Genomic DNA, 14,405 nt, shown 5'->3' on the forward strand with positions numbered 1-14,405 from the left:
TGTCTGCCAATAAATCTGTTGGAAATAAGGGCCATATATATGGCTCTGGTTCAGGCAAAGGACATTCTGCAAGGAAGACCAGTCCAGATCCGCTCAGACAATGCAACAGCAGTAGCATACCTCAACCATCAGGGAGGAACTCACAGCAAAAGATTGATGGAGGAAGTAACTCCCATTCTAAGATGGGCAGAACTCCAACTTCCGACATTGTCCGCAGTGTTTGTGCCAGGAGTGCTGAACTGGGAAGTGGACTTTCTCAGTCGACACACCATTCAGGAGACCGAATGGGCGTTACACCCGGAAGTATTTCAGACTCTAGTAAACAAATGGGGTCTGCCAGAGAGATATCTCATGGCGTCCCGTCTGAACAACAAAGTTCCGGTATACAGGTCAAGAACAAAGGATCCCGGGGTGATCCTTGTAGACGCACTGTCAGAGAGATGGGAATTTCATCTGGCATATGTTTCCTCCGATCTCCCTTTTACCCAGGGTGGTGAGGAAAATAAAGCAAGCAAAGGAAGCCATAATTCTAATAGCTCCAGCTTGGCCCAGAAGGCATTGGTACATAGATCTACTAAGGATGTCCGTGGAAGCTCCAATTCTGCTTTCTCAACGTCCAGATCTACTAATGCAGGGTCCTTGTTATCACAGCCATCTGGAACGTTTGTCTTTGATGGCGTGGCTGTTGAAACCTCTATCCTAAAATCAAAAGGATTTTCACAGCAGGTAATTCAAACCATGCTTAGAGCAAGAAAGCCTTCTTCAGCTCGTATTTATTATCGAATATGGCAGGCCTATATTCATTGGTGGAGCGAAAGAGGTATGGTTCCAAAATCTTTTAGCGTATCCAGGATTTTGGATTTCCTCCAAGCAGGAATGGATAAGGGTTTAAAGGTGACTTCCTTGAGAGTTCAAGTATCAGCATTAACTGTATGATTTCAGAAACAGATTGCTAACCTACAGGATGTGCATACTTTTTTTCAGGGAATGTTGCACATTCAACCACCGTTTGTTCCTCCTGCAGTACCCTTGGATTTAAATCTGGTTCTTAAAATCCTTCAGGGGCCTCCGTTTGATCCACTTAAGAGAGCAGATCTTAAATGGTTGACGGCTAAAGTTCTCTTTCTACTGACAATGGCGTCGGCTAGAAGAGTCTCAGATTTAGGAGCGCTGTCGTGTAAGTCTCCTTTTCTGATCTTTTATCCAGATAAAGCAGTTCTCAGAACTAGATCTGGTTATCTTCCGAAGGTGGTCTCAAAGTTTCACCTGAACGAAGATATTGTAGTCCCGGCTTTTCAGGTATCAGGACTTTCTACGGGAGAAGCGTCGCTGGACGTAGTCCGTGCGTTAAGAATTTACATAGATCAGTAAGACAGATTCTCTCTTCATTCTCTACGGATTTCACAAAAGAGGATGGCCTGCTACTAAACAGACGCTAGCAAGATGGCTTCGAATGACGATTTCAGAAGCATATTCTCGTGCTGATTTCCCTGCTCCGGCTAATGTCTCTGCGCACTCTACACGCAAGGTAGGTCCTTCATGGGCAGCACAACATGGTGCTTCAGCAGAACAGATTTGTAAGGCAGCCACATGGTCTTTCCATTAACACATTCATTAGACATTATGCCTTGGATACTTTTGCCTCTTATGACGTGGAATTCGGGCGAAAGGTTCTCCTGTCTAATCAGGAGCGTCCCCACCACTAAAAATGGATTTGGGAATCCCAATGTTATCCTGTGGATAACCTGTGGACCCAGCCAGAGAAATATACGTTATGGTAAGAACTTACCGTTGATAACGGAATTTCTCCTATGTGCACAGGGATCCCACCCTGACGCACCTGATTTGAGGATCTTTACTATCACTAAACCTCTTCCCTCTTGTATGGAAGGGTGTGCATGTGTGTTCTTATCGCCTGAATAGGGTTCTACATGATGCGCCTGCCTAAATGCTGTGAAAACAACTGATTTGACTGAGTCGGTGGGTGGTATTATATGGACGAGCCCGATGCATCCTGGGAGGCCAGAAAGCTCGTGACTATTTGGTGCCATTTCCGCTGTCGCTCCGGCATATCCCAATGTTATCCTGTGGATACCTGTGGACATAGGAGAAATTCCGTTATCAACGGTTAGTTCTTACCATAACGTATATTTATGTGGCGCCACAAGGGTTCTGCATGCGCCCAATGTCAGAGTACTTAAATAATCAAAATAGGAAAACAGCAACTTACAGTTGAAGGCAATTTAGGACAAGTACAGGGTAATAAACATAGTTACAGCAGCAGACGACACTGACATAAGTATCAGGTGACAGAAGACTGCTGGATTTGGTGCAGTTGAAAATTATTAAAGTAAGAAAAAAGGATAAGCACATGAGGGAAGAGGGCCTTACTTGTGATAGGTTACATTCTAAAGGGGAGGATCACATTGACCATAAATAATTTGACTTGGTCCTGGATCACCAACCCAGGGCACACCTGCAAGTGTCCCGAGGCACCCCAGGGTGCCACAGCACACCGTTTGAGAACCACTGAGTTAGACAGATGTAGGAGGGCTTTCTGAGAGGAGGAATGAAAGGCACTGTTTGTAATAAGAACTGCTTCTGTACTGGGAAATAGCTCCAGCTGTAGTTTCGGATCCTCCAGCTTCTCACTGAGCTTTTGACGCTCATCCTGGGTTACCAGGAAAGTATCATATAGAAAGACAGCTGTAACACTCAGATGTCTGGAATCCATGTGATGAAGTATTAAGATATATCCGTGGAATGTGTACTCCAGAGGTAGCAGTCAGACCCTGTAACTGCTTTCATAACACCCTCAGTTTATATTGATTTGAAGTTGGGGCATGTATACACCAAATGTGTGTATACAGCTATTTGTACTTAACTAGTAATATATCTTGGAAATTTATATTACTCTCAATTCATGGGGTCTCCTGCAGAGTATTTAAACCATTTCAAATCTGAGAGTGACTGATCCTAAGATGCTACCTGTTCTAAGCACCATGGAATGCGAGAGGGCTGTGCAATAAATGCTGCTAAAACACTCCAGCTTCAGCACAGGCAGAGACCTTTTATTCATGAATACAAGTTTACTAGCTATCCATCTGCTCCTTTGATCATTCTTAAATACTTCAAATTTTGTCATCTCTTGTCAATTATACGTGTTTGCTTTTGTTTTAATCCTCATTATACAGCAACCTGTATAGTAGTAACGAAACTTACATTAGAATTAATGTCTTTGTCCCCTAGCACAGATTCCTTGTAAGTAGATAGATGTTTTCCAGTTAGTTATTACTACCATAACCAGTAGCATGCAGGATTGGTATTTTAATGAAAACATTGCAGACACATGTCTGAGAGGCCTCACCGAGAGCTGGTATCATGCTGTGATTACTGGTGCTGCCATAGCGCCTGACCATTCTGTACATACCACAGTGACACTAGGCTAGTAAGAATCTTTATTAAAATGAATATAATATTTTTTTTTTTTATATAACGGTGATTAATTTTTGCAGCCTATTTGTAGCCGCAGATTTACAGTTTGCAGTATCTTCTGTCTTTTGGATGGAAAGAAAAGAGCTGTGCAACATACTGTAAATATTGTAGTGGTCAAACAAAAAAAACAAACTCCTTTTAAGTATTGGATAGAAGATGTTCTGTTAATAATGTTACTGCAAAGCTGGTGTGCGTATTTAAGGCCTGTTGGCATAATGAACAAATCTATCTATACATGGTAAACAGAATTTTTATTTATTTATTTATTCACACAAACAAGCTTCTAGGTACACAACTTGAGGTGGTCAATCAATTTATGTATAGAATAGGCAAGTTATCTGTTGGCAGTGTAAAATGTACAAACCACATCACACAGCCATACATTTATTATTCTTTATATTCCCTAACTCAGAGGATTCTCAAACATGTGGAGTTCCTCAACTCTTTTCCATGAAAACTGGTATATGACAAGCCTCTTCAAATACTGCTGTAATTCCGAGCATATTTGTAAGCCCCTATTGTTCAATATCATCACTTTAGTAAGTTCTGGCCTGAGTAATGGATATTCTTCATGACATGCGGGGCCCTGTACAATTGCTATCTGTTTACATGGAGCATAAATATTGCCATTCAGTATGTAAAAGATGGTGTAAAGGTGCATACACACGGTGAGATTTTGGCTATCTTCGATTTTGACTATGCGATATTGACTATGTACGATTTTGCGTGTCAATTTGTACTATACTTTGTACTAGATAGTCAAAATTGACTTGCCTGCACAGTCTATCTAACCTTGCAATACCGACCCCGCGCTAATACCTTGTGATTTGCACTAACTTTCCTTGCGATTTTAACTATATAGTCAAAATTGCAAGGATAAATCTCACCGTGTGTACACACCTTAACATGAGCTTTCAATCTACATGAATCAAAATTTAATATAATCTACTGAAGGTCACATGGACAGTAAGCACTTCACTGCAATGGGATTCGGTGACAAAAATGGCTGTGAATATTTCTCTAACGTCCTAGTGGATGCTGGGGACTCCGTAAGGACCATGGGGAATAGACGGGCTCCGCAGGAGACTGGGCACTCTAAGAAAGAATTAGTACTACTGGTGTGCACTGGCTCCTCCCTCTATGCCCCTCCTCCAGACCTCAGTTAGAATCTGTGCCCGGAAGGAGCTGGGTGCATTTTAGTGAGCTCTCCTGAGCTTGCTAATAAGAAAGGATTTTAGTTAGGTTTTTTATTTTCAGGGAGCTTCTGCTGGCAACAGACTCTCTGCTACGTGGGACTGAGGGGAGAGAAGCAAACCTACTAACTGCGGCTAGGTTGCACTTCTTAGGCTACTGGACACCATTAGCTCCAGAGGGATCGAACACAGGAACTTAACCTTGGTCGTCCGTTCCCGGAGCCGCGCCGCAGCTCCCCTCGCAGAGCCAGAAGACAGAAGCCGGCGGGTTGAAGCAAGAAGACGTCAAAATCGGCGGCAGAAGACTCCTGTCTTCATATGAGGTAGCGCACAGCACTGCAGCTGTGCGCCATTGCTCCCACACTAACCCACACACTCCGGTCACTGTAGGGTGCAGGGCTCAGGGGGGGGGGGGCGCCCTGGGCAGCAATTGAGTACCTCCTGGCAAAAAAGCAGCATATATACAGCTGGGCACTGTAATATGCATGAGCCCCCGCCATTATTTTTACACAAAATCGCGGGACAGAAGCCCGCCGCTGAAGGGGCGGGGCCTTCTTCCTCAGCACTCACCAGCGCCATTTTATCTCCGCAGCTCCGCTGAGAGGAAGCTCCCCAGGCTCTCCCCTGCAGACTCACGGTAGAAAAAGGGTAAAAAGAGAGGTGGGGGCACATAAATTTAGCGCATTAATCATATATACAGCAGCTACTGGGTAAACACTAAGTTACTGTGTGATTCCTGGGTCATATAGCGCTGGGGTGTGTGCTGGCATACTCTCTCTCTGTCTCTCCAAAAGGCCTTGTGGGGGTCCTATCCTCATATAGAGCATCCCCTGTGTGTGTGGTGTGTCGGTACGCTTGTGTCGTCATGTTTGAGGAGGGCTATGTGGAGGCAGAGCAGGTGCAGATGAATGACGTGTCTCCGCCGACGGCGCCGACACCTGATTGGATGGATATGTGGAAGGTGTTAAATGATAATGTAAACTCCTTGCATAAAAGGTTGGATAAAGCTGAAACCTTGGGACAGTCGGGGTCTCAGCCCATGCCTGATCCTACAGCGCAGAGGCCGTCAGGGTCTCAGAAGCGCCCACTATCCCAAATTGTTGACACAGATATCGACACGGATTCTGACTCCAGTGTCGATGACGATGATGCAAAATTGCAGCCTAAAATGGCTAAAGCCATCCGCTACATGATTAAAGCAATGAAGGATGTATTGCACATATCAGAGGTAAACCCTGTCCCTGACAAGAGGGTTTATATGTATGGGGAGAAAAAGCAAGAGGTGACTTTTCCCCCTTCACATGAGTTAAATGAGTTATGTGAAAAAGCGTGGGATTCCCCCGATAGGAAAGTGCTGATTTCCAAAAGGTTACTTATGGCGTACCCTTTCCCGCCAACGGACAGGATGCGCTGGGAATCCTCCCCTAGGGTAGACAAAGCTCTGACACGCTTATCTAAGAAGGTGGCCCTGCCGTCACGGGATACGGCCTCCCTAAAGGATCCTGCGGATAGAAAGCAGGAAAGTATCCTGAAGTCTGTTTATACACATTCAGGTACTCTACTGAGGCCGGCAATTGCGTCGGCCTGGATGTGTAGTGCTGTAGCAGCATGGACCGATACCCTGTCTGAGGAACTGGATACCTTAGACAAGGATACTATTTTACTGACCCCGGGGCATATAAGAGACGCTGTCCTATATATGAGGGATGCCCAGAGGGACATTTGCCTACTGGGCTCTAGAATAAATGCAATGTCAATTTCTGCCAGAAGGGTCCTGTGGACTCGGCAATGGACAGGTGATGCCGACTCCAAAAAGCACATGGAGGTTTTACCTTACAAGGGTGAGGAATTGTTTGGGGACGGTCTCTCGGACCTAGTTTCCACAGCTACGGCTGGGAAGTCAAATTTTTTGCCATGTATTCCCTCACAGCCTAAGAAAGCACCGTATTACCAAATGCAGTCCTTTTGATCACAAAGAAGCAAGAAAGTCAGAGGTGCATCCTTTCTTGCCAGAGGCAGGGGTAGAGGAAAGAAGCTGCACCATACAGCTAGTTCCCAGGAACAGAAGTCCTCCCCGGCTTCCACTAAATCCACCACATGACGCTGGGGCTCCACAGGTGGAGCCAGGAGCAGTGGGGGCGCGTCTCAGAAATTTCAGCCACCAGTGGGTTCGCTCACAGGTGGATCCCTGGGCTATACAGATTGTGTCTCAGGGATACAAGCTGGAATTCGAAGTGATGCCCCCTCACCGTTACCTCAAATCGTCCCTGCCAGCTTCCCCCATGGAAAGGGAGGTAGTGTTAGCGGCAATTCACAAGTTATATCTCCAGCAGGTGGTGGTAAAGGTTCCCCTCCTTCAACAGGGAAGGGGATACTATTCCACAATGTTTGTGGTACCGAAACCCGACGGTTCGGTCAGACCCATATTGAATTTAAAGTCCCTGAACATTTATCTGAAAAGATTCAAGTTCAAAATGGAATCGCTCAGAGCGGTCATTGCAAGCCTGGAGGAGGGGGATTTTATGGTGTCTCTGGACATCAAGGATGCTTACTTGCATGTCCCCATTTATCCACCTCATCAGGAGTACCTCAGATTTGTGGTACAGGACTGTCATTACCAATTCCAGACGTTGCCGTTTGGTCTCTCCACGGCACCGAGAATATTTACCAAGGTAATGGCGGAAATGATGGTGCTCCTGAGAAAGCAAGGAGTCACAATTATCCCATACTTGGACGATCTCCTCATAAAGGCGAGGTCCAGAGAGCAGTTGCTGATCAGCGTAGCACACTCTCAGGAAGTGTTGCAACAGCACGGCTGGATTCTGAATATCCCAAAGTCGCAGCTGATTCCTACGACGCGTCTGCCCTTTCTGGGCATGATTCTGGACACAGACCAGAAGAAGGTGTTTCTCCCGGCGGAGAAGGCTCAGGAGCTCGTGATTCTAGTCAGAGACCTCTTAAAACCGAAACAGGTGTCGGTGCATCACTGCACGCTAGTACTGGGAAAGATGGTGGCATCATACGAAGCCATTCCCTTCGGCAGGTTCCATGCGAGGATCTTTCAGTGGGATCTGTTGGACAAGTGGTCCGGATCGCATCTTCAGATGCATCGGCTGATCACCCTGTCCCCCAGGGCCAGGGTGTCTCTTCTGTGGTGGCTGCAGAGTGCTCACCTTCTCGAGGGCCGCAGGTTCGGCATACAGGACTGGGTCCTGGTGACCACGGATGCGAGCCTCCGAGGATGGGGGGCAGTCACTCAGGGAAGAAACTTCCAAGGATTGTGGTCAAGTCAGGAGGCTTGTCTGCACATAAATATCCTGGAACTAAGGGCCATATACAACGCCCTGAGTCAAGCGGAGCCTCTGCTTCGCAACCAACCGGTGCTGATTCAGTCAGACAACATCACCGCAGTGGCTCATGTAAACCGCCAGGGCGGCACAAGAAGCAGAGTGGCGATGGCGGAAGCCACCAGGATTCTTCGTTTGGCGGAGAATCACGTGCAAGCACTGTCAGCAGTGTTCATTCCGGGAGTGGACAACTGGGAAGCAGACTTCCTCAGCAGGCACGACCTCCACCCGGGAGAGTGGGGACTTCATCAAGAAGTCTTCACGCAGATTACAAATCGATGGGAATTGCCACAGGTGGACATGATGGCATCCCGCCTCAACAAAAAGCTAAAAAGGTATTGCGCCAGGTCAAGGGACCCTCAGGCGATAGCTGTGGACGCACTAGTGACACCGTGGGTGTTCCAGTCGGTCTATGTATTTCCTCCTCTTCCTCTCATACCCAAGGTGCTGAGAATCGTAAGAAAAAGAGGAGTGAGAACAATACTCATTGTTCCGGATTGGCCAAGAAGGACTTTGTACCCGGAACTGCAAGAAATGCTTACAGAGGACCCATGGCCTCTGCCTCTCAGACAGGACCTGTTGCAACAGGGGCCCTGTCTGTTCCAAGACTTACCGCGGCTGCGTTTGACGGCATGGCGGTTGAACGCCGGATCCTAGCGGAAAAAGGCATTCCGGATGAAGTTATTCCTACGCTAATAAAGGCTAGGAAGGACGTGACCGCAAAACACTATCACCGTATATGGCGAAAATATGTTACCTGGTGTGAGGCCAGGAAGGCCCCTACAGAGGAATTTCAGCTGGGCCGGTTCCTGCACTTCCTACAGTCTGGAGTGACTATGGGCTTGAAGTTGGGATCCATAAAGGTCCAGATTTCGGCCCTATCCATTTTCTTTCAAAAAGAACTGGCTTCTCTTCCTGAGGTTCAGACGTTTGTTAAGGGAGTGCTGCATATTCAGCCCCCTTTTGTGCCACCAGTGGCACCTTGGGATCTCAACGTGGTGTTGGGTTTCCTGAAATCCCACTGGTTTGAGCCACTTAAGACCGTGGAGCTAAAGTATCTCACGTGGAAGGTGGTCATGCTATTGGCCTTAGCTTCGGCTAGGCGTGTGTCAGAATTGGCGGCTTTGTCATGTAAAAGCCCCTATCTGGTTTTCCATGTGGACAGGGCAGAATTGCGGACTCTTCCACAATTTCTGCCGAAGGTGGTGTCATCTTTTCATTTGAACCAACCTATTGTGGTGCCTACGGCTACTCGTGACTTGGAGGATTCCAAGTTGCTTGATGTAGTCAGGGCTTTGAAGATTTATGTGGCCAGAACGGCTGGAGTCAGGAAAACTGACTCGCTGTTTATACTGTATGCATCCAACAAGCTGGGTGCTCCTGCTTCAAAGCAAACTATTGCTTGCTGGATCTGTAACACGATTCAGCAGGCTCATTCTGCGGCTGGATTGCCGCATCCAAAATCGATAAAAGCCCATTCCACAAGGAAGGTGGGCTCTTCTTGGGCGGCTGCCCGAGGGGTCTCGGCATTACAGCTTTGCCGAGCAGCTACTTGGTCGGGTTCAAACACTTTTGCAAAATTCTACAAGTTTGATACCCTGGCTGAGGAGGACCTTGTGTTTGCCCATTCGGTGCTGCAGAGTCATCCGCACTCTCCCGCCCGTTTGGGAGCTTTGGTATAATCCCCATGGTCCTTACGGAGTCCCCAGCATCCACTAGGACGTTAGAGAAAATAAGATTTTACTCACCGGTAAATCTATTTCTCGTAGTCCGTAGTGGATGCTGGGCGCCCGTCCCAAGTGCGGACTTTCTGCAATACGTGTATATAGTTATTGCTTAATAAAGGGTTATGTTATGTTGGCATCCGTGGTTGATGCTTTGTTGTTGTTCATACTGTTAACTGGGTATGTTATCACAAGTTATACGGTGTGATTGGTGTGGCTGGTATGAGTCTTACCCTGGATTCCAAAATCCTTTCCTTGTAATGTCAGCTCTTCCGGGCACAGTTTCCTTAACTGAGGTCTGGAGGAGGGGCATAGAGGGAGGAGCCAGTGCACACCAGTAGTACTAAATCTTTCTTAGAGTGCCCAGTCTCCTGCGGAGCCCGTCTATTCCCCATGGTCCTTACGGAGTCCCCAGCATCCACTACGGACTACGAGAAATAGATTTACCGGTGAGTAAAATCTTATTTTTTTTCAGAACGGTCTGAAGGTTTTGGATGTGAATTGGCTATCATTTTTATATTTCCATTATGAAGAATTCTTTATTTTTTGTTATTTTATTTGTATACCGCAGCACTTTACAGAGATTATTTGGTCATTCACACCAGTTTCCCTGCCTCTGGAGCTTAAAATGTACATGTACATACACACATATATACACTATAGTTAGTTTTGTCAGAATCCAATTAACCTGCCAGTTATGTTTTTAGATTGTGGGAGGAAACCCATCCGAATTCTGAGAATATAAAACTCCACACAGATCGTGCCTCAGTGCTGTGAGGCAGCAATGCTAGCCACTATGACAACTGTGCTGCCCAGCTCAGTGTCTTTCTTCCTTCCAGTGCCTTCTGTTCCGCTCTTTTCTTTCTCTGCCTCGAATCCCTGATCATATGCCACCTTTTTTACCACTTGTTCAGTTATTTAAACAGTTTGTAAAATGTGTTTCCCCTTCCAGAGGTTGGAAATTATAGCACTAATGTGCAATGCTGAGATTTCAGACACATCTGTCATTGAGACCTCACCCAGTGCTAACAAGAAACACATTTCACTACAGATCGTATCTTCTTATGGCCTGTATGGATGTTGATGTAGAACGAGTAAATCAGTCTCTGATCACTAGATCATGTACAGAACAACCACTTAGTAGTAATGGCTCATTCTTGTCTTCATGCCTCTGGATATGATGGATTATGTTTGCTTCCTGTGCACTCAGTCTGGTCTCTAGAGAGCTGCTGATGTCAGAGCATTGTTTAACTCCTGTTGTCGGTTTTATGTTATTAGCCGCATTCATTGCGTGTGTGTATAGTGTAGGGTGTACTGTATATTCTCATTTGTCAAGACTTGGAAAGTGTGCATCGCTTAGAAGGTGCATTCTGCATTATACTGCTTGTATATTACAGAGCTCTGACATAAGTGATCCCATATACCTTGCAAATACTGGAATGCTGACGGCTGGTCCAGTGATTGGGCCTAATCACATTAATATGTGCATGACCTCTCTAATGACTATTTCAGATTATTTTATGTAAGTAGCATCATGGAGAGTGGGGGATATCATAGACCTCTTTCACACAGCAAATTCTACAAAAAAAAAGTGTATGACCATTCATACACATCTTACTTTTATTTTTTTAATCTGCTACTGTATGCATTTTACTATGTATCACAATAAACCTGTTGCCCTTACAATAACATGACTAGAACGCCCATTCAATTGAAAAAACTTGTATAATCCATGACCGTAATAACTGCAGTAGTGCCACTTACAGGCCAAGAGAGCTGGAATTCCAGGAATGGTTGAATTTTGACCTTTAAATATTTTCTTTGCAGGGAAAATATTTATCCCCAAGCAGATGCCCAAAGATTTTCATAAGGAGGATAAGTTATCTCTCGATCCAGAACTGGAAGAAGCATTGAGCAGCGCCACGGACATAGAACTAAGTGATCTTGCAGGTAAGCAATTAAAAGAGCAAATGAGAAAATGCTGTGACTAGTTATCAAACTCACAGCATGGATGAATAGTGATCATTGAATGTAATAGTATGCAACAGTAACTTGACTTTAGAGTTGGTGTAGTGTACAGTCATAAAATTGTGTGAACTGTATTGTTAAGGTATTAACCGTAATGATGATGACATATTATCTTTTCTTTTTTAAGCTATCCTTGGTATGCCCAGCCTGTTACCAAACAGTACTAGCAATGGGATTGATAGCCAAGGATTTCCAAGTAAGTAGTTCTGTTTTAAACTAATGCGTCTTCATAGAAATACTTATTTGCCAATTTAAATAAAATAATTTTTTTAACCTAGTGGGAAAATCCAACCTGGGCATGTAAAATATTTCCGTGGCTTCACTAATCAATGGCTGTGAGCAAAATGTATCTTTAACAGGGCATTGCCTTCTGGTTCCCCCCCCCCAGCAAATAGAGGGTTCCGGTACGCATGGTCGACAGTGTTAAGGTCGACCACTATTGGTCGACATTGACATGGTCGACATGGACAAATGGTCGACACATGAAAAGGTCGCCATGCGTTTTCTTACTTTTTTTGTGTGTAATTTTCTGCTTAAAGTGACGGGGAACCCCAATTAGTGCACCACGTTCCCTCGCATGGCTCGCCATGCTTCGGGCAAGGTGCCTCGCTCCGCTACCCCTGCGCTCGGCACAGGTTACCGCTCCCAATCATAGTCCACGTGGATCGTAAAGTATGAAAAAGTTCCAAAAAAAGAAAAGAATGTGAAAAACGTATGTCGAACTTTCATGTGTCGACCATGTCAATGTCGACCAATAGTGGTCGACCTAATGAGTGTCGACCTTAACGTTGTCAACCATCTGGACGGATACCCAAATAGAGCACGGAGGTTTGAGTTTCAAATATATGTATAGTAGTGTGGCCAACACGTTTCAGGTGAATTCATGCATTTATGTTTTACAGTTTAATTATTCGTCTTTTACTTTTTAAACTGAAGAGCTGTAATCTATCTAATAGTACATCTAATTAGCCTCCGTTTTGCAAATAGTAATAATTAAGGTCTTCAGTCTTTTGTATGAAGCAATTCTGATATGGTGGTGCGGTTTTATTATTTATATATATATATATATATTTATTTCTCTAACGTCCTAGTGGATGCTGGGGACTCCGTAAGGACCATGGGGAATAGACGGGCTCCGCAGGAGACAGGGCACTCTAAGAAAGAATTAGGTCTACTGGTGTGCACTGGCTCCTCCCTCTATGTCCCTCCTCCAGACCTCAGTTAGAATATGTGCCCGGACAGAGCTGGGTGCACATTAGTGAGCTCTCCTGAGCTTGCTAATAAGAAAGTATTTTGTTAAGTTTTTTATTTTCAGAGAGATCTGCTGGCAACAGACTCTCTGCTACGTGGGACTGAGGGGAGAGAAGCAAACCTACTAACTGCGGCTAGGTCGTGCTTCTTAGGCTACTGGACACCATTAGCTCCAGAGGGATCGAACACAGGAACTCACCTTTGGTCGTCCGATCCCGGAGCCATGCCGCCGTCCCCCTCGCAGAGCCAGAAGCAAGAAGCCGGTGAGCGAAGTAAGAAGTCGTCAAAAGCGGCGGCAGAAGACTCCTGTCTTCATATGAGGTAGCGCACAGCACTGCAGCTTTGCGCCATTGCTCCCACATTACACCCACACACTCCGGTCACTGTAGGGTGCAGGGCGCAGGGGGGGGGGCGCCCTGGGCAGCAATTAAGTACCTCTGGCATAAATAGAGCATATATACAGTTGGGCACTGTATTATATGCATAAGCCCCAGCCATTATTTTGCACAAAATCGCGGGACAGAAGCCCGCCACTGAGGGGGCGGGGCTTCTTCCTCAGCACTCACCAGCGCCATTTTCTCTCCACAGCTCCGCTGAGAGGAAGCTCCCCAGGCTCTCCCCTGCAGAATCACGGTAGAAAGAGGGTAAAAAGAGAGGGGGGGCACATAAATTTAGCGCAAAATCACAAATACAGCAGCTACTGGGTAAACACTAAGTTACTGTGTAATTCCTGGGTTATATAGCGCTGGGATGTCTGGCAAACTCTTTCTGTCTCTCCAAAAGGCCTTGTGGGGGGTTCTGTCCTCAAATAGAGCAATCCCCTGTGTGTGTGGTGTGTCGGTACGATTGTGTCGATATGTTTGACGAGGAAGGCTATGTGGAAGCAGAGCAGGTGCAGATGAATGTGGGGTCGCCGCCGACGGCGCCGACACCTGATTGGATGGATATGTGGAAGGTGTTAAATGATAATGTAAACTACTTGCATAAAAGGTTGGATAAAGCTGAAGCCTTGGGACAGTCAGGGTCTCAACCCATGCCTGATCCTACAGCGCAGAGGCCGTCAGGGTCTCAGAAGCACCCACTATCCCAGATTGTTGACACAGATAGCGACACGGATTCTGACTCCAGTGTCGATGGCGATGATGCAAAGTTGCAGCCTAAAATGGCTAAAGCCATCCGCTACATGATTATAGCAATGAAGGATGTATTGCACATTTCAGAGGTAAACCCTGTCCCTGACAAGAGGGTTTATATGTTTGGGGAAAAAAGGCAAGAGGTGACTTTTCCCCCTTCACATGAGTTAAATGAGTTATGTGAAAAAGCTTGGGATTCTCCTGATAGGAAAGTGCAGATATCCAAACGGTTAC

At 45.9% G+C, this 14,405-nt stretch overlaps 1 protein-coding gene across 3 annotated transcripts in view; it reads left to right on the forward strand.

The window, feature by feature from the left end:
• The window catches only part of LOC134932055 (tropomodulin-3-like), a 282,067-nt gene that overhangs the window by 212,185 nt on the left and 55,477 nt on the right, over nt 1-14,405 (forward strand). For all 3 annotated transcript variants that reach the window (XM_063926090.1, XM_063926089.1, XM_063926091.1), the window contains exons 4-5: nt 11,587-11,709; nt 11,915-11,983. In XM_063926090.1, the coding sequence (XP_063782160.1) occupies nt 11,587-11,709; nt 11,915-11,983 (192 nt within the window). The remainder of the gene's footprint in view (nt 1-11,586; nt 11,710-11,914; nt 11,984-14,405) is intronic.

The sequence above is a fragment of the Pseudophryne corroboree genome, chromosome 6 (assembly GCF_028390025.1).
Source record: "Pseudophryne corroboree isolate aPseCor3 chromosome 6, aPseCor3.hap2, whole genome shotgun sequence".
Lineage (NCBI taxonomy): Eukaryota > Metazoa > Chordata > Amphibia > Anura > Myobatrachidae > Pseudophryne > Pseudophryne corroboree.